The following is a 19,770-nucleotide window of genomic DNA, read 5'->3' as shown; positions in this document are numbered from 1 at the left end:
TCACCGTAGCCTTAGTCAACACTGACAGTCCTGGAGTCAGTATGTGTGATGGGGTGTCTGATAGGAGAGAGCTGTGGCCGTGACTCTGCTTACAATAAATGCCAGTTCATAACAATCAGAAGTCACATACAAGGTCCTCAACATCTGCTTACTAGCATACTCTGAGACTGTGCTGTCCAGCAGAAATAGAATGTGAGCCATGTATGTAATTAAAAATATTCTAGTGGCCACATTTTAAAAAATGATGCAATTGATGAAATTAATTTTAACAATGTATTTTGTCTAAAACATCACTGCAACATGAATTCTCTCTAAATATTATTAATGATATATATTTTACGTTCTTTTTTTCGTGTGAAATCTCTGAAATCCAGTATTTTACACCTGTACAGCACATCTCAGTTTGGATGTGAAATTTTCACCAGATACTTGATCTTTATTTTCATCATTGAATATAATTTACCTTTGAAAAATGAGATTCACATACCCCAATTGTTTCAAACATTGATTTCTAGTAAGCAAATCCAGTAGCGTTTTTTACATTTAAGTTTATGTTAATTACAATTAAATAATGTTAAAAATTCCATTCCTCCATGGCACTAATTAGATTTCACATGCTCAGAGGTTTCTGAGCTGGATATCACAGCTCTGAGGTATTAGTTTTCTTTTGTGTCCTTTTAGTTGAACAGGCTGACTTTGTATTAATACTATTCCTTCTGTTACCACTGTTTGTTGTAGGCTCACATTTGCTAAATACACGCATTGTATCATTTAGTTCTTATGGTCAATCTGGGAGATGACCAACAGCATCCCCATTTTGCACAAAAACAGAATTAAGACCTAGAGAGTTTCATAACTTGAAGTAACTTGCCCAAGATACAAAGCAAAGAGCCAGCAGGGGGGATTGCATTATTTCTTCATATGTGTGAGTAAACTGATTAAAAGGCTTTCCCCAAATCCCATAAAGTGACCCAGGTTCCTGGACTTCTGGTTGATTATTTGTTCCAGAGTTTTCAAAAGATGATGTGTTTTTCTTTAAAATATAAGATCCTGCCTCCTTTTTTTTTTCCTCCTGGTGGATTATTTGTTGGCTTCCCAGGCCATCTGCTTTGGAACCAATGGGACTATCAGTGCCAAACCCGTAGAAATGACATTTCGTCCATGAGAAGAGTATTCAGGACATTTAGGTGTGAAGTCCATAGGAAGAAGGGAGATTCCCCTTCCTTGACTGCCAGAGACAGCTGTTCATGCTTTAAAATAGGTCATTGTAGGGTGTGTGTGTGTGTGTGTGTGTGTGTGTGTGTCTGTTTCTCTGTCTGTCTTTGTAGTGTACGTTCCTCAGTGCTCCTGATTTGCTATCTTAAGATAAAATTCTAGAGTCTTACTGTTACTTAAAACGTGTACTCCCACCACTTCTTGAAAAAAACTACTATCTGTAGACAGAAATACAGAATACGAGAAGCCCCTTAAAAAATGAGGTTTTAAGAAATGTATGTTTTCGCTTTTAGGGAAGGCAGCTGAGTGGCTACTGTACTGTATAGCACAGCTATACGGCTTTAGTTTTCTTTGTATATTTTTAGTTGAAAAGGCTGACTTTGTATAATGATATTTGTATTATTGCTATTAACAGCTACCATTTATTGAGGGTTGGGAGCAGCAGACCTGCTTTTAACTGCAGACTTTAGTTTGATACCACATGCATGTAATTGCAAGTTAATCCAAGACACACACACTCATACTACCACTATCATCAGGCCTTGGTTTATGTGCTTGGATATGCCATTTAAGGAAAATAAGAAGGCTTCTGCTTTTATGGAGATTGCATCCCAGTAAGGAGGAACAGATAATTAAAGCAATCAGTATTTCAGATGTTCCGATAACGGGGCGTTGGAGGCCTGCCTGTACCTGGGTCCACCAGGGGCTGTGCTGAGGCCTGCAGATCACAGGTCACCAGGGAGGTGCACTCCTTGGCTTTGCTGCCTTTGGCTTCGGTCCTCCCAGCCTCTCTGAGTGGCTCTGGGGAGTTGACTTTCTTTGGGGTCTGGGATGGGTTGCCGCGGACCAGGCGACAGATGGTGCCACAACCTGTGTGACCCTCTGCCTGGAGGCCTGGTTGAAATCCCTGGCATGGGCAGAGTGACCTTTGGCCTTTAGGGAAAGCCTGGCTGCCAGCCTGCTCCTCCTCAGTGACCTGGTTCTGTTTTGGGGTCAGGGGTGTAGTTTTCTGATGCTGATGGTGCTGGGGGAGACCTCTCACTGAGGCATGTTGGTTGACTTTTTACGAAGTCCTCCCTCAAGCATCATCTCATTTTGTCCTGACAGTTAAAGTAGACATAGCCCCACCTCCCCCCTTGATCTTGACTGGCCATAGATGGCTGGGTCATGAAGGCTGAGGTGTAGTTGGATTTTCGTCTATCAGGATGGTTATAACAATTTTTTTTTTAGATCTTCTTGGGGGCTTAGTGAATGAAATGTCTTTATATGGGACAAAATGACAGTGACATTTCTAAAAGTTTTGTTGTTTCTCCTCAAGAGAGGCTGGATAGCAAACAGATGAAGGTAGCGCAGTCCTCCAGGTGGGGTGGATGGTGAACGTCCCCACCAGGTAACCAAAGATGGTTGATAGCATCTCCCAGCCAAAGATGAACAGGCAGACACCTCTTCTTTCTCCCCAGAGCAATTCTAACAAATGAGACCAGCACACTCAGTTAGCTCTGAGAACAGCACAGACCACAACTGCCTACCCAGCATGACGGATAAATGGTGCAGTGAGGGATGAATTTAGGCCGGGACATCTGGGTACCAGAGTCTATAGGGCCAGCTCTGCTGTCTCTGAGCCCAGTGCTATGTTCCTCTGATTTTCTGGAATCACTTATGGACACACCCTGAAGATTAGACCTTTTCCCTCTCTTTGGTCTGTGCTAAGCTTGCCTCGGAAGTCGGCTTCTAAGCTTATGTAGTCATTTTTTTCCTTAGTCACATTGTCAGGGGCTATCATTACCTGCTGAGGTCCTAGTGGTTCTAACTACTCCCTCTGAGGTTTCTTGGAAATTCAGCTTGTTTTCCAGAATGGTGGCAGTGCTAGCGATGACCAAGTGACAGGGTTGGCCCAGGGCTCTCCCCATGTTGGAGTTGGCACAGTGTGTGATGTATTTCCAGCCAAAGGGCAAGAGGACTCATTTGGGAGATATCACGGTGGGCACCACGAGGAAGAGTGCTGGCAGGGCTGGGCTCAGATAAGGGTGTGCTGAGGAAGCATTTCAGCCGGCTGGGCTAGAGCATTTGGAGTTGAACCCTACGGTGGATGCTGTGTGGTGGTTAAGGTCAGCAGCTCAAGAGTCTGGATGTAGTTTGTAGATTCTATAGGAAAGGCATTGAGATTTGGGGGTGTTTGTGGAAGTAGTGGGTCCCATGCATTAGCGTTTCCAGGCTGGATTCACTCCCTTGAGGTCATTTTCTTGTTCATTTCTCTTGGACTGGCTTTGTTCTCGGGTGGCTGTAACACTCGGGCAGTCGCCTACAGGGCCAGCCCATCCCATCTTGGCACTGTGCTCTCCCTCGCTGACCTCTTGAGGGATTCCAGACACCACAGCCTTCGAGGCTGACATGGCCTCTTTCCAGAAGATGTATAGCACTTAGCATGTCCTGCATTACTTCTGCCTAAGTCTTGACTACTGGCATTGTGAAGTCAGCAGGGACATTCACATTTTCCTATGTTAATTGGACAAAACTTTTTGGAAGAATGGTGTTGCTATCAGTCCTTTCCTGGGAAATCAATAAAAACTGGAACTGGGGAAGTCTTTGGCAGGGGCTGCCCACATGTGATCCGCTGGAGACAGGGGAGTAGAGGGGTTTGTGTTTCTTCTCAATCTTTGTTTCTCTCTGCCTGCACCCCAGTCCTTCATTGTAGTGTAGTTCGTGGGAAAGTTCTGAGTGTGCTCTGCGTACTCAGAAGAACCATTCCAATGTTGCATGCTTATAGTGTTCTTACATAAAAGAAACATTAATGCAAAGCATGTTTTAATGTATCATTAATGTTGTAAGTCTTAAAATATAAAATCCTGAAAACCGGCTAAGTCTATTTAAGGTTTTAGAGCACTGCTGTCTCCTCATGTGCTCTGCATTTAAAGGAAACAAGAATGGCTGGGCTAGCGTCGAAACACAGAACTGGTGTTGTAAACAGGTAGTGCGTGCTGGAGAGCGGATGATGCTCCAGTTAAGTTGGATTTCCCAACTGGAAGAGACAATTAGGAATTGCATTTCACCTTTAATCGTATTCGTGTCTGTTTCCCTATTGCTCTTTTATTTTCTGCACATCCTTCCTATGCTCCTATGGAAAGAACAAATGGAAATCGAAACCTGCTTTGCCTCTGATCCTTACACCACGGCATCCCTTAATTTTATAGCCACGTTCCCATAGCGGGGCCTCTGCTCCTGGTTTCCATTTCCTGTTCCTCCTCAGTGAGGACTCTGTGTGCCTTAAATTGTCACATTCCAAGATTGGCATCTTCTACCCAGGAGAAGGAAACCATACTTTTTGACTCACCTTGGAATGGATGAAAAAAGCTGCTAATTCAAATAATTTGTGTTGTAGGAAGTATTTCTTTTAGTGTTGTAAATTAGTGAATTTATAGTTAGAGAAAATTCATTAAAAAACCCATGTGTGTTTGTGTCTGCATTTATGTGCACACAATGGGATGTAAGTGTGTGTGTTTATATGTATCTTGTGTGTTTGCAAATTATTATCTATTTACCTGGGATACACACATAGATGTATGGAAGTGTGTTTATGTGTGAATTATTTACAGTAACAGCAGACATGACGTTCTCACAGTCAAGTAATTGACCCCCTCCAGATGTCAGTTTCACGTGTTGCACAATGTAAATGCAAACTGCTTGAAAGGGCAGACACGCTTATAGCAAACATAGTTATGTCTTGGTGGGTTTCACACTGACTGGCAACCCTGTGTCCTATGTAGACTGCAGAGAGATCCTGCTTCCCATGATGACCGATCAGCTCAAGTACCATCTGGAGAGACAGGAGGACCTGGAGGCCTGCTGTCAGCTGCTCAGCCACATCCTGGAGGTGCTGTACAGGAAGGACGTGGTGAGTGATGGCTCTGTGCGTGATGTCCTGTCATTTGTCTGAACCTGCCATTTGCCTTGCAGTACAACTTTATTCATTTAAAAATGAATGGCCTTGATTTTAAGGTCTAGCCTCTCTTTTTGTCTCGGTAGAGTTGCACCCTTAAATTATTTTTATTTTATTTATGTATATATGATGATCATTACATTATAACATTTATCCTTCTGCATTGAAAATCATTTTTTATTTCCTGTGTCTTCTCAGCGAAATGCCTCTCGGGACCTAAATTTTCATCCTTAACATCAGACAAAAAGGCTTTGATGCTTAAAGTTGGCTAATTACCTGCATTCTTTCTTCTTATTTTTATTAAAGTAATACATGCACAAAGTCAAAAAAAAAAAAAAAAGAAAAGAAAGAAAAAAAAAAGCCAGGCATGCTGAGAGTGGTAAGGAGAAGAGCAGCTCTTTTCCTCCCCCGAGGCTCTCTCCCTATAGGTCAGTGCTTTGCTTTTGTAGCTCTACCCTATTCCTTTTTTTTTTCTTTTTTCCTTCTTTTGAGACAGAGTCTCACACTGTTGCCCAGGCTGGAGTGCAGTGGCGCAATCTCAGCTCACCGCAACTTCCACCTCCCGGGTTCAAGCGATTCTCCTGCCTCAGCCTCCCAAGTAGCTGGGATTACAGGCGCCCGCCACCATGCCCAGCTAATTTTTTTGTATGTTTAGTAGAGACGGGGTTTCACTGTGTTGGCCAGACTGGTCTCAAACTCCTGACCTTGTGATCCACCCGCCTCGGTCTCCCATAGTGCTGGGATTACAAGTGTGAGCCACCGCACCCAGCCTACCCTATTCCTTTTGCATTTGTAAATTGTATGCTTCTTTCAGGGACTTTTTTAAAAATCGGAAGTTGGTGCTGGCCCAGCGCAGTAACTCATGCCTGTAACACCAGTGCTTTGGGAGGCCAAGTTGGGAGGATCGCTTGAGTCCAGGAGTTTAAGACCAGCCTGGGCAACATAGTGAGATTCCATCTCTAGAAAAGGAAAGAAAAAATAAAAAGCAAGTTTGTGCCAGCACATATGGAAAAGTCTGACCCTGTGCCTTCCACTCCCAACATATCATACCTGTTTGAGCACCCATGTGATGCTATTGATTTTCCAGGTGTGCCTGAAAAGGTGAAAACAGGGCTTTGTCTGTCCTTGCCCTTAGCCCTGGACAGAGTAGCCAGGATTTTTAAGTAGATGAGGCTTGTCCCTGGCCCTTTCCTGCATGACCTTGGAAATCCCTCCTAGTCACCATGCCCACATACCTGGTCACCCTCTCCCCTGTAGCACTGGTTCATTCTCTCAGAGCCTGGTTGGTGATCTGGAAGAAAAAGATAGGATTACATCTGTTCTTAGTGATGCTAGAAACCTTAGCTTAGCTCTTACAGGAGCATTGCCTTTGGAGAGATTTTTTGGAAGCCTTCGCCCAAAGGCCAGCCTCCAGTGATCCCATTTCTGGCTCTTCCCTGTTTTTATTGGAGAAAAGCTTGGTGTAAGAGCTTGTTTGGTCAAAGCTCGCAGAAGAGGTGGTGATGCTGGGAAGGGCCTAGAGCATGTGTTTAATCAGATTCAAAGTTCACGAAGAAGAATCAACAATCACATCCCACACTAATAAAAGAGTCAATTTTTACTGATAGAAAATGCCACAGCAGTGTGAAGTTTAGATAGTTTGCTAAATGCTGTTTAAACATTCTAGCCTATGTGACTGTTTAAGTTATTTGCATTTGACATGCAGAACCATCTAGGACTGTTATCTGCCTGCCTTCCATTTACAGATGGCCAAATATCTTTAGAAAACTAATTGGTGGGCTAATCAGGGATCATAAACATTATATTGTTTAAACAGATTTTCTTTTATTTTTAAGGTTTGCTTAAATTAAATTACTATGATTATATATATAACAAATTATCATTAATGGACTATAATTAATAAAATCCTCTGAGTTTTCTTTGTGGGAGCTTTTGCCTTTGACAAGGGCCATTTTTCATCTCATTAAGGGTTATAATTGATTTACTCTTTACAGGGTAAGTGGATTCAATGGCAGCCACTGGGGCTTGCGTGTTAATGTTTCTGTTTGGCGTTCATGTTTATTGGTGTGTCCTTCCCCAGGGGCCAACTCAGAGACACGTGCAGATTATCATGGAGAAACTTCTCCGGACTGTGAACCGAACCGTCATTTCCATGGGACGAGATTCCGAACTCATTGTAAGTGCTTGGTGACATACGCTTGGATATTTAACTGGGACTGACAGCACGCTTCTCCAACTGCTGTTTGAACATAAGCTTATTATATTGCAGTGTAGTGAGCCGTCGAGATACAGCCTGGTATATAAAATGTCCTCATTTTCCAAATGAATGTCAAAGTTGAAGGGTAAGCAAACCAACTTTAAAGACAGAAACATTTGGCTCTTGTTTTCTCATTACTTACTTCTAGCAAAAGACATGCATTTTCTGCTAAGTCCTCATTCTTCTGGCAGTTTCTCAGTGTTTGCATTTCAGGTGCCATTAATAAAGTTTTGTGAAGGACCCTAAAAAGTAATTGAGATACTTCACCTTAGTTATTTTATTGTCTATTCATGTATTGTAGGTGTTTCCCTTAAACAGTAATTAGGCAGGAGCCTATTCATTTTTTTCCAGAATATTTTACTAATTAGGAAGTCCATCAAGTTTCTGATCGCGGTGCCTTTTCCCAGGGTTCACTGCTGTCCTCCCCACCCCTTACCTTCAGTTTGTTTCCTTCAGCAAAAAATGCATGAGTAGGTCTCGTTTAATTTTTTTTTCTTTTTGAGGTTCAAGGGGTTATAATTTCTTCTCTCTTTTTTTTAACTCTAAGTTCTGGGATACATGTGCAGAACATACAGGTTTGTTACATAGGTATGTATGTGCCATAGTGGTTTGCTGCACCTCTCAGCCCATCATCTAAGTTTTAAGGCCCACATGCATTAGGTATTTGTCTTAATGCTCTCCCTCCATTGGCCACCAACCCCCAACAGGCCCCTGTGTGTGTTCCCCTCCCTGTGTGCATGTATTCTCACTGTTCAGCTCCCACTTATGAGTGAGAACATGCGGTGTTTGGTTTTCTGGTCCTGTGTTAGTTTGCTGAGAATGATGCCTTCCAGCTTCATCCATGTCCCTGCAAAGGACATGAACTCATTCTTTTTTATGGCTGCATAGTATTCCATGGTGTATATGTGCCACATTTTCTTTATTCAGACACATGTACACGTGTGTTTATTGCAGCACTATTTACAATAGCAAAGAGTTGGAACCAACCCGAATGCCCATCAAAGATAGACTGGATAATGTTTAAAATATTTAGTACACGTTATCATTTAACTCGCCTTGGTAGATCCTTTCCAGAAAATAACTTGAAATGAAAGGAGAAAATGTCCTTTTGGAGTTTTCACTTGAAATCAGAGGAGGTACCCTGGTCTTCCCTAGATGTGTCCTGCACGTCTAGGCTGTGAACAGGGAGGTGAAGTGTGTCTTCTTGGACAGCATAGTCCGAACGGAGCGCTGGGGTCCTTTGCATTTCTATGTCTGGTGTCATCACAGAGGACTCCGTTTTGTGTGAGTCACAGACAGGTCCCTCAGATGTACAAATGCTGCCTTAGTGTGTTTCCATCCAGTAAGACAGTTCATGTCTTAGGGCTTCAGCACATGTGAGGTTCAGATTTTCCTTTTTAAAGTGTGCTTTTTTAAGTTTGGGTTACAACATGTATGACTCAGGAAATAAAATGTTTCCATGTAAATTGGCTTTATTTACAGTAGACTTTTCCATTATTACATAAATGTAAATTTGCCTGCGTTTTCTTATTCTCCATCATAATTATTCTTATTCATAGTCTTGAAACACATTTGGAACACATTAATATGGAATGGGCACTGAGCCCATGGAGAAGGATTTGCGGTGACTCCAGGAGCCACCTGTTGACCCCTGATGTCCGGCGTTGACCCCTGAGGTCCGGCATTCCTGTCTTCTTGGGGTTGTGCTGCAGGTGCAGTCTGCACAGTCTCAGGAATGGAAGTGGAAAGGGCGTTATGTAGAGCAAACAGTGTGTGGCTTGAACTTGAACCACGTGTGGTTCTGCCAAGACCCTCTTGGGATGGGCGGACTTAGAGAGACTAGGGATGACATGATGGCATGCTGGGATGGGGGCAGATGAGGGAGAGGGTGGAAGTGGAGGCAGGTGGTCTCATGACACTGTTTTGTCTCTGTTTTGGGGAGCATGATTCTGCCTGTGCTTAGGGAAACATGGTACTGTCTCTGGTTAGTGAGTCATGGTCCTCTCTCCGATTAGGAGGTCCTGTCTCTGGTCAGAGGGGCACAGTCCAGTGTCTGGTTGGGGGTGTGGTCCTGTGTCTAGTTGGGGCCCAATCCTGCCTCCAGTTAGGGTCTTTTTTTTTCCCCTCCCAAAATAAGAGTCTCACTCTGTCACGCAGGCTGGAGTACAGTGGTGCAATCTTGACTCACTACAACCTCTGTCTCCTGGGTTCAAGTGATTCTTGTGCCTCAGACTCCCTAGTAGCTGGGATTACAGGTGCACGCTACCACACTCAGATAATTTTTGTAGTTTTTAGTAGAGATGGGATTTCACCACGTTAGCAAGGCTGGTCTTGAACTCCCCTCAAGTGCTCCACTTGCCTCAGCCTCCCAAAGTGCTGGGATTGCAGGCATGAGCCACCATGCCCAGCCTTATTTAGGGTCTTTATGCTAGGTGTGTGTTCACTTGGCTTGTAGCCCATTGACCAACAGTTAAACTGGAGGGAAGAGGGCAGAGAAAAAGCTCATAAAGTTTCATGGGAAGCTGGGAATGTGGAGAGATTGTGAGATGTGCTTGCAGCTTCATCAAAGGGTAGAACAGACCCTGCAGGGAATGGTGTCTCCTCACAGACCATGTGGTCCAGGATGTCTTTGAGAAATTTCTCTTACCTCAGGCATAATGATGGTAGTACTATTGTGGTAGTAATAATGACACCTCTTCACTGAGCATGCATTTACATGCTAGGCACTATATAATGAACAGGAAGATTCTCATTTAATTCTCACAGTGCCCTGCAGACAGATGAGAAATAGTTCAAGATCCCACAGCTAGCATGGCAGCACTTGTTTCGAGCCTGGATTTGGTTCCCATATATGCTGTCAGTCCCTTCTATAAGACACAGGCACACGATGCTGATGGCCATGGTCCACTTCAGAAGTCATCGAAAGGACTGAGCTGCTCCTAGATCCCTGTCCTGCTTAGGGAGGCAGCTGTTCAGTGAAATAAGCACCTTTCTATTTTCTACCATGTTGTATCCATGCTCCAACTCTAGGATCTCCTTGCTGGAAGGGCCAGACCACAAGCTAGGTGCCCATTTCCTGAAGGGCTTGGGATGCTCCAGCTTGGAAGAACCCATGTATTCTAAGGAACCCTGAGGAGTTCCTCAGGAAGAAGCCTCGCATGTTCTGAGAAGGGGGTGTGACAGCGAGGACCCATGCTTGGTCTTATCTGGAGCCACATTGATATCAAGCATTTGGCATAGGGGTCTAAGCAGTGTCCGGGAATGGAAGAGTTAGAGCAAACTACCCACCTCCAGAACCATCCTCCACAGCCCTGACCTTCCCAAACAGAAGCCTCAAAGTGGGAAGACGAGAGAGGTCTTAAACGGACTCCTCCCAATTCTACCATCTCTAAGATCTGTAAAGAAGTTAAAAAAATCCTTGGAATTTCTTTTGTAAAATGCAGCTGTCTTGGAAGGACTCTCAAAAAGATTCTGAATAAGCTATAATCATTTAATGAGTGATGACAACATCAAGATGTTTTCAAGAAGGGCCTTCGCCACTGAAAATTCGGGTTGTTTAGTGGGACTTTGTAATCCCCAGCCAGCCACGAGCCCCCTCTGGAGTCAACAGAGCAGTGTGAGTGAAATGCTACCCTGTTTAGGATGCCTGCCCTTGCTCTTCCAATTTGCACCAAATGTAGATTTGTGCATTAACTTTTTAAAGTCATTGTTGTTGCTCTGTGAATTTAGATTAGAGGACGATCAAGGCAAAAAGTATCCCTGACAAAGTGGATGAAAACCTTAATCAGTGGACCTTCTAGAGTGGAAAAGAAGCAGAAAATAGTTCATAGATCTGTTTTGGGTAGGCTGTACCGTTCCATTATACCTTAGAGATTCCAGTCTTTATGTGTTACTCAGTTTTGCATAAATATAGTAGAAATTATGTAACTATGAATCAGCTTAAAAATTCTAAGTAATCACTGAAAATGAGTTTTTTAAAATTAAAGTGATTAAAAAGAACTCTGAAATTGATATACTTTACTTAATGATTTATTGCATGATGTTGGCAACAGTACTAGAAATGTGGCCTCTTTCCATCGGAATAAGTTATTAATTGGGAATGTGATTATACCCTGACAGCTTCCCCCTATTTATGTAAGGAATAGAAAACTGAGGAACTTCACACTTAATTAGATAAGTTGGGATATGCAATATAAGGCTTTTCTTTTATCTGTATCTGTGGGATTTTACAAAAACTCGACTTTGCAGTCAGTTGTATATTGTTTGCTTTAGTTGATTATATTTGAAATGGGTGATTGGAATGCATCTCGTGCCTAGGATAATAATGTACTATGATCCTAAGTATTACATCCTTAAGAAAAAACCGAAACAACTCCATTTGGCAGTTATGGAACCGTAGACCATGTGAATACTTAGCATATGCCCAGAGACAGAAGCGTTGCAATAACCTTGCCACAGAACGAAAAGGTCATTTTATCTTTACTCTGGTGTAGTCTGATGCGGTAGAAACATGGAGTGAAATACTTACTTTTATATTAAGTTAGACTTCAGGATTTATTTTAGCATTCCTTTTTGAAAAGAAGCTTTCTAAGCCCTCAGCATTAAGCAGCATTTTTCCTCATCACACACGGGTCTGAGCAGGTGACCACGGCTGGGATAGGTGCTCTTGTATTTTGTGCAGGTGGGCTGGCCAGCCATTGGGTGTGTTTTTTTCCTAGAGTAAGAAGCACTCTAGGCTGAGATGAGAGCTGGTGAAATGAGTTACATTTCCGTCTCCTGTGATAGGAGCTGCTGTTGCTTCTTTCAAATGATCAGATTTACATTCTGTTAACAGGTCCTTTAAAAATGTAATTGAGTGAGAGGGACTTCTAAAGATTTTTCTGTGGCCTGGATACACACGAGGGGATTAGAAATTACTAATTCACTAAAATGAAAATGGGGGCTGCTTTTAAGGAAAAATTCCCTTTGAACATTGACAGAAGTGGGCTTAGGGAAGGGGAAGATGTTGCCTGGATTTTCCACTTCACTCTTGTGACCACTGGAGCATCCTGACTCCCTAGACACAAGGGGTGGAAGTTATTTTGTTTCCACTGTAAACGCTCTCTCAGGGGGACATTGATGGGCTGGTGGAGGGTGTGTTTCATAGTGACAACAGCATCTTGGGTGGGGAATTTGCTGCTGGTGAAAACCTGGTGCTTTCTCTAAGCCTGGGTGATTGATAAGAGCCTGACATACTCCTTCATTTGGAAAATGGTGTAATAGAATTGGCTTCCCAGTGAATAGTGCCTTTTTCCCAAGACCATAACCAAATATTTTCACAAAGATGTTATATCTCCATGCATGAGCGTTCATTTTGAGATGTCTATTGTAATAGAGTTTAAGTATGAATATCTTTTAAAAATGATTTTAAAATCATTTATAAAAAAATGTTGTGTTTCAAATAGACGGTGTCTGGCTTTTGTATATAATCATCATAAAAAATGTCTATAATTGTGCTGCTTGCTAATAAACCTACCTGCTTTCAGAAAATCATCCTAAAATGTGTGTGTGCAACAATGGTTTTATAAGTTCATTTTTCTTTGGGGCAGCTACAGCAATTTTAGGTTTCTTTTTATATCCCTGTGACCCTGGTATTTTTTCAAGGTTGGTTACCAGCTATGGGTTTACTGCAGAAGAAGTAAAAACCACATTATTGAATGGGCGAAATATGCTCTGCAGTCCTTACATATTCATACCAAACTGCAAAGGTATTTGCAAAACCAGACTGCCTTAAGTTAAGTTTTGCACAACTTAAAATGACCTTGTCATTGACCAGAATGTATAGGATCCACTGTAGCATGATGACTTTATGCCAGTTCATGAAATGGATGTTCTTTCTGATCTTTGCACCACAGAGTTATTTACTTTCAATAAATAAAGTGGCTGCACGTGCAGCGCATGCAAATATGCTAGTGGTAGAGTTTCTATAGATCAGAGAAGACGTGCTGGTGTGGGAAGCAGCTGCTCTGATCTTTAGGTGACACTGCTCCAGCAAAACTGCCCTGATTCGTAATTACATCAACTTTCACTTGCTAATAAAAATGCTCCCAAGGAATGGGTCCACCAGTGACAGGTTTTCTAAACAGGCCATGGTGTTACTAACATCATGACATAGAAAAGTTCATACCTCTTTCTTGCTTCCTTTTCTTGCTGTCTTCTAGGAAAGGCCATTATTTGATGGTCTGTCTTCACGGTTTTAATTAACGGTTGTGTATCTTGGTTCTGATATGCCCGTGTGGTCTCCCAGGAAAACAGTGTTGCAAGTCATCCTCCTTGTGACTGTAGGTTAGAATTGGCTGCCTGAGGCTGGGCCACGACTGTGACACCATTTACACCCAATAGTCCAGCCACATCTCAGATCTCTGTGGCTGTAGATAAGTAACTGCCTCTCAGGGTACATGGGAAACGCTACCAACTGCCTAAGTTGTTTCCAAGGTAGCAAGGTTTTCCCATGCTTTGAGCCTCTCCCCATTTGTCTTCTGCTGGTCAGAGATTGAAGGAGCAGATGCAGGACTACAGGACTTCTGCTTCTTGGAAGTGAGTTGCACACTTGTAGAGTGACTGGTGGGCACCTGAGTGGTAGGCACCCTTTATTGTGTCTGGGTGTCTGTAGAACAGGACCTTTGAGGCAGCACCAATAGTTGGCTCAGAAATGATTATAGACTGAGACAGACCCCTCCCTCTGCCTGCTCTGGGCTGTGCATTGGGCCTTCCTTCCCTTTCTGCATGTGTCAGAAAAGGAACCCCCTTCTTCTCCCTGAAGAACATGTGATGGTAGCAGGAGGAGCCATGAGTCTCAGTCTACAGTGCCTTCTCCCTTGCACATGGACTCCGTGGTTGCAGATACTGGGAAAAAGGGTCGTGACCTCTCCTCTCCTAGGCCGTCCAGGTGAGGCAAGCGCCAGACCACATGTGCAGATGGGTTAGTATTAGGCTAGTGTCAGCAGGAGAGGCAGGTGCTCAGCCTATCTCCCACTAGGGAGGGGAAGAAGAAAGGAAGAAGGCGCTGATCCCTTGAGGCTGGGGATGTGCACGATGGAAGATCTAGAGAGGAGCTACCTTCCCTGGGCCATGGAGGCAAGATTTACATGCCACAGCTTACTCTGACAACACTCAATGTATTTAGCCATCTCTTCTGAGGTTATTTAAAAATTAAACCTCAGACACCTCCTGCTGTGAGCCTGTGTGCATTCTAAAATGCCACCATGTGTTCTGGTGGCCAAACTCCATGCCAGGGTGCATGGGTGGGCACGTGTCAGTCCCTCCCCTCCCCAGGCCAGGCCAGGCCATCTCTGGCTGGTGGGTCAGTCCCAGCCTTTACGATGCTCTTGTCTTCAGACCGATGAAATGCCTATCGGCCCAAACATTCTTCCTTTATTATTCTTTTCTTAGCTTACTTTTATGTTCCCCAATTTTTGAGGCCATGAAATAAGTTTAATAGCCACATAAAACATCTTTGATTTTTTTATTTAAAAATTAATAAAGAACTTAATGACAAGTATAATAATTTAATCTCTATATGCAATGCCATGTGTACATCTACATAAGGGAACCCTGTGCGTTTTACCTTGCTTTTGTATCAGAATTTTTACTTGAGTCTTTCCAAGAGAAGAATCACCATCTGTTAGTGACAAGTTGCAATTAAACTATGAAATGATTTTGACAATAGTTTTTTCCGTTTTAAACATACTTTAATTTTTAGGGAGGAATTAGTTTATCTTCAGAAGTTCCTTTTTGACTCTGAACATTTTAATTTTTGTTTTCTTTTTGGTCTAGACTGGCGTGAAACAGTGACATTATTTTGTGTACTAGGATGTCCTCGTGTTGAGACAGATGTGTATTACTGATTAGAAAACTGCTAATACCCTTATTTCAATTTACTGAGATAGTTGGGATTCTTAAAACATAAGGACAGAGAACTTGTTGGAAACATTTTTATAACTTTAGTTAAAAACAGTATAAAAAACATGAAACCCATTTTTAAATGTTTACATGAAACAGTTACACTTCCTTCATGTTATAGGATCAACTTCCTCATTGTTCTTGCACAAAAATATTTCTCATTTCCTTTTACTGATATTCAGGGATTCAAACCTCATATAGTGTTTCCGCAAAAGATGTGTGTGTGCACGTGTGTGTTTTAAATTAAAGCATACAACTGCGGTATTGTTTGAGTGGCCCCCAAAGAATGTTTACACGATATACTCTTCATTTTTTTTCAAGGTCCGCTCTGATTACTGATCACTAGGTCCTTGTAGAATCAAAACACTTAGAACTAAAACAGATTTGCTATTGAGTCAGGAGGAAAATACATGGCAAGAAGTAGCTCCAATCTGATAAAAGCAGGTGCAGTCCTTTTACCAAGGTCAGCCACTGTGTGTTTGGCATGTAATCAATGAGGTGTGCATGTCAGCACTCTGCTAGATGTCAAACTGCTGGACTGAAACTTCAAGACTAGGTTTTCCTGTATGCTCACAAACTATTCAAAATTTAAGTTGTACAAAAAAAAAGGCAAAGTAAGATCCCTACTTCCTATTGTGAAAATAAAAAAAATTGATAGACAAAGGCATTAATAGACTAGGGGATTTGATTTCTATAAAAAGATACTTGCAAGGTGCAAAGAAATGAGTGAAAAAATAAAGGAACTAAGATTTACATTGCAATGTGTAATCAAGAGAGAACTCTAAGTGTTACTGTTGATTTAAAAAATATCTAAAAACATTTGATTCACAGCTTTCCCCTAAGTATGTTGTTTAGTACAACTTACTAATAGGTTAAATGTAGGCGATGCTGTCCCTTGGTAGCAGCTAAACTAAACACGCTGTTTCTCTTTGAGATGGTCAGGTCTTCCGCCGTTAATACAAAGCATAATGAATTGTATATCATGTCTGGCTGCACTTACCATGGCTAACGGTTTCTCAGAGGATTGATCCACAAAAACACTGCCATGGCACAGAATGCCTGTGATTCATTGGTGGTTGGATTATCCATCGTGTATCTCTATGTGTGTTCTCAGATTCTTGCCAGCATGTATCATTTGGCCTTTGGGTACCAAAAGATTAAAAATGAGATCTAAGAAAGCTTAGTGTCTGATAGCTCTGACCCTGTCTACTTGTAGCGATTAAAGGCATATCCTGACTTTGGGGGGACTCCTGGCTGCTGGCCATTTGGAAAATGAGCAGTAAACATGTCATAAGTCTGGAGATGAAGAGGATGCTAACTTTGAGGTGTCAATGTGACACTGAGATGTGGTCACTTGGCTTAGCGCTATAGCACATGAAGGCAAATATACATATAGTCACATTTTAGAGATTATTCATGGTCTCCGACCACTTGAAAAAATTGTGCTTTCTCCAGAATTTGATGTGCTGAAAATTGCACTCGCCCCCTGCTTATTTGCAAAATGAAACATAAAAATGAAGTCCTTCGCAAACATAAGGCTTGCTTTTTCTTCTCATTATTAAAAAGAAAATCAAGGCTTGAAAATAATTATGAGTTATAGCTGTGTACAGGGTGACAGCCTGCCATCTTGCAGGTTGATAATGTATTACTTGCAGATCGGGGGTGGGGGGAAAATTTTTACTTATCATCTTTGACTATGTAAGTTTCATTTCAGATTTTACATCCCACATCAGTGAACCGCAAAGAACAGCTGGCAAGGAGTGACACGGAATACCTTGATTCTGTTAATTATCTGTTGGTACAAAGGCCTTTTTGGTACGCAGGGTGAGAAGTGGGAGGTGCCTGAATGGGCACCACAGTTCCCTCGATCCTATTCATTTTGGAAAAGTATTGACTTAAACTCCAGTGGGTTCTAAAGACGACCTCGAGACTCCAGACACCGTGAGTGTTAAAGGAACCAGAGTTTCCATCTTCCGTGCTTTTTAGATTCAGTTTTGGATTTTTGCTTGGGAGTTGAGGAGTAAGTCTCCTGAGAGTAAGGCGAAGGTATGACCTGAGTTTCCTCAATAGGGTGGAGTTTTCTCAGTACTGGCTGGAGTTTGTCTTCTTGCTGCTTAAAATCCAGCTCCACACTAGAAAAGAGAGAGAGTGAAGAATTTAGCATTTGATCTTTTCCATATGAAGATCCCTCTTAGTGACAGCCAAATTTGGGCATGGTCAGTGTTTGTTTATAATGTAATTTTATGGTTTAATAATAGCAATTTGATATACTATGTTTCAGCTGTGTGCTGCCGTGAATTATTTCAAGTAGGCTCACTTCCTTTGGAAAATAACTTACTTGCTTCTCTCGGTGAATCTTTAACATTGTGTTACTGTGCACAGTTGGTGTATGTATTTGTGGAAATGAAAAATGTGAAATATGAATAACCCCATCCTTTGTCCACAGTCTGTTCACCTGGGCTCCATGGAGTAAAATAGAAAACCAAAAGTATGAGTGGGCAGGGGTCACCTTCGTGTATCTATACCAAGTGCACGCAAGGTCTGTTCCTGTGCAGTGTGTCACAAGATCAGAGAAATAGATTTCTCTGATCCTCCCACCTAAAACAATTCTGGAAGGAAATGACCTTGGCTGACATTCTCCTTGGCAAAAGCTTATCTGTCTGAAAATCTCATAAGGGCCATAGTGCCCATCGCTGGGGAGAACAGTGTGTTCATGGAGTCAACACCATTGAACGGTACTCCGTCATTACTAACCACAGTTTATTTGGGAGAAGTGTGGGGTGTGTTCAGTAAAGACAACACAAAAGTAAAATCACATCACTCAAGCCACGGCGTGCAAGCACACAGCCAATGTGGAAGCGCATTTGCCAGCAGTGATAATGTTTGTGTTAGAAGATGGTGTGAAAGATGATTTTTGAACTATGTTATTTCTTACAACATTTCTCCAAAAATTGCTGTCAGCTTGTCTAGAGCCCTCTCTTTTCTCCATGCCTTTGCAAAGGACCGCATTTGATCTTCTAACTTTGAGTCTTAACAGGTCCCCTTGGCAAGTGGGATAGGACCCCCGGTCCATGCATCGTTTTTCTGTGATAATCCCTGCAATTGAGGAGCTTTTGCTTCCCTTTCCGCTCGCCCTGTCCCTCCTTGGGACCTCTGTGGTCTGGGCCAGGCCTTGGGAGGATTCCATTCTGTCCTCCTTCCATGTCTGGTCTGGATGCCAGACTAAATGTCAGTAGATTTCAGTAAAGGCTCAACGTTGATGATAATGCATGAGCTCATAACATTTTATAACCAGTGGAACCATAAACCATTTATAAACATGAAACCCTATTGATTTAGAGAACGATTAATCCTAGACAAATTTTGACATTTGGGAAAGACAAAAACAGCCAAGCTATATTATCTGGAGTTTTAAAACAAATTCAAGACCCATCTAATGGGCCATTTCACGTTTTAAATCCACTGTTCCATTTTTCTCATTGTCAGAGACTCTAATATTACTCAAAAAATTTAAAAAAAAAAATTGTCAGAGAAGTTTTTGGCTAGTAACCTCCTGCTCCCAAAACAAGTTATCCTTTTCCCTTTTTTCAAAGAGCCTCTTTGAGTTATGCTCTAATTTATAGGAAGTAGAATAAAATCTCATGAATTGAAGTCTTGCTAATCCAGACTATGTGATGATGGAGGCGTAGTCCCTCTTAAGGACAATTGTGGAAAGTGTAATCTAAGGCTATACTGCATTAATGAAATTCGGGCCTCAGTTCTGTGATGTGGTGCATTAGAAGGACATGGGATTTCTGCCCTGCCTCTTCCACCTGATGCTGGTTTGGGAGTCGGGGGCTCGTTAAGCTTCAATTCTTTCACTTCAAGGAGAGATAATAGTTCCTTCCCTGGCTATCGTAATTGCTAAACTGTGGTAACAGTCTCTCCCCACCAAAGAATGCCCATGGATGAGCCTCCTAAACTATAAGATGCAATTTAAATATTATTGTACCATTATTATCTGTTGATCACTAATCTTATAATGGAAACAAGAGCTAAGTAATAAAGATATCTATTGGGGATCTCTTCAACTTGGGCATTTAACAAGGAAAACAGGAGCCTGTCAATCGAACCTGTGAATATATGGTATGTTAGGTACAGGAGCGTAATTTTACCACAGTGCTTCGGTAATATCGAAGCTGTGTTCTCCAGATGGTAACCCTTTCAACAGCCCCAGATTGGTTTTGGGTTATTAAAACGAGAGAAGGTGCTAGCATCTCCTAGGCTAACAGTACAATTCTGACTACCTGTAATTATTGAATTCCTATTAAGCAACTACATTGGGAATCCTGTTATTAACCAATTTATCACACCAAGGAACCATGTAATCACAAAATAATCTAATCTGAGTTCTTGTTAACAGAATGACTTGATTATCTGT

At 42.1% G+C, this 19,770-nt stretch overlaps 2 protein-coding genes across 3 annotated transcripts in view; one reads left to right on the top strand and one right to left on the bottom strand.

Moving 5' to 3' along the window:
• The window catches only part of DOCK1 (dedicator of cytokinesis 1), a 489,568-nt gene that overhangs the window by 149,082 nt on the left and 320,716 nt on the right, over positions 1-19,770 (top strand). For both annotated transcript variants that reach the window (XM_011930180.1, XM_011930179.1), the window contains exons 25-26: positions 4,980-5,107; positions 7,233-7,328. In XM_011930180.1, the coding sequence (XP_011785570.1) occupies positions 4,980-5,107; positions 7,233-7,328 (224 nt within the window). The remainder of the gene's footprint in view (positions 1-4,979; positions 5,108-7,232; positions 7,329-19,770) is intronic.
• Positions 14,900-19,770, bottom strand: part of FAM196A (family with sequence similarity 196, member A) — a 57,891-nt gene continuing 53,020 nt past the window's right edge. Inside the window, exon 5 of the mRNA XM_011930178.1 lies at positions 14,900-17,482. Within this exon, the coding sequence (XP_011785568.1) occupies positions 17,299-17,482 (184 nt within the window). The 3' untranslated portion in view covers positions 14,900-17,298. The remainder of the gene's footprint in view (positions 17,483-19,770) is intronic.

Source organism: Colobus angolensis, unplaced genomic scaffold (assembly GCF_000951035.1).
Source record: "Colobus angolensis palliatus isolate OR3802 unplaced genomic scaffold, Cang.pa_1.0 Scaffold85, whole genome shotgun sequence".
In the NCBI taxonomy this organism is placed as follows: domain Eukaryota; kingdom Metazoa; phylum Chordata; class Mammalia; order Primates; family Cercopithecidae; genus Colobus; species Colobus angolensis.
The sequence above is the reverse complement of the archived record's forward strand: the minus strand, read 5'-3'. Positions and strand labels throughout refer to the sequence as shown.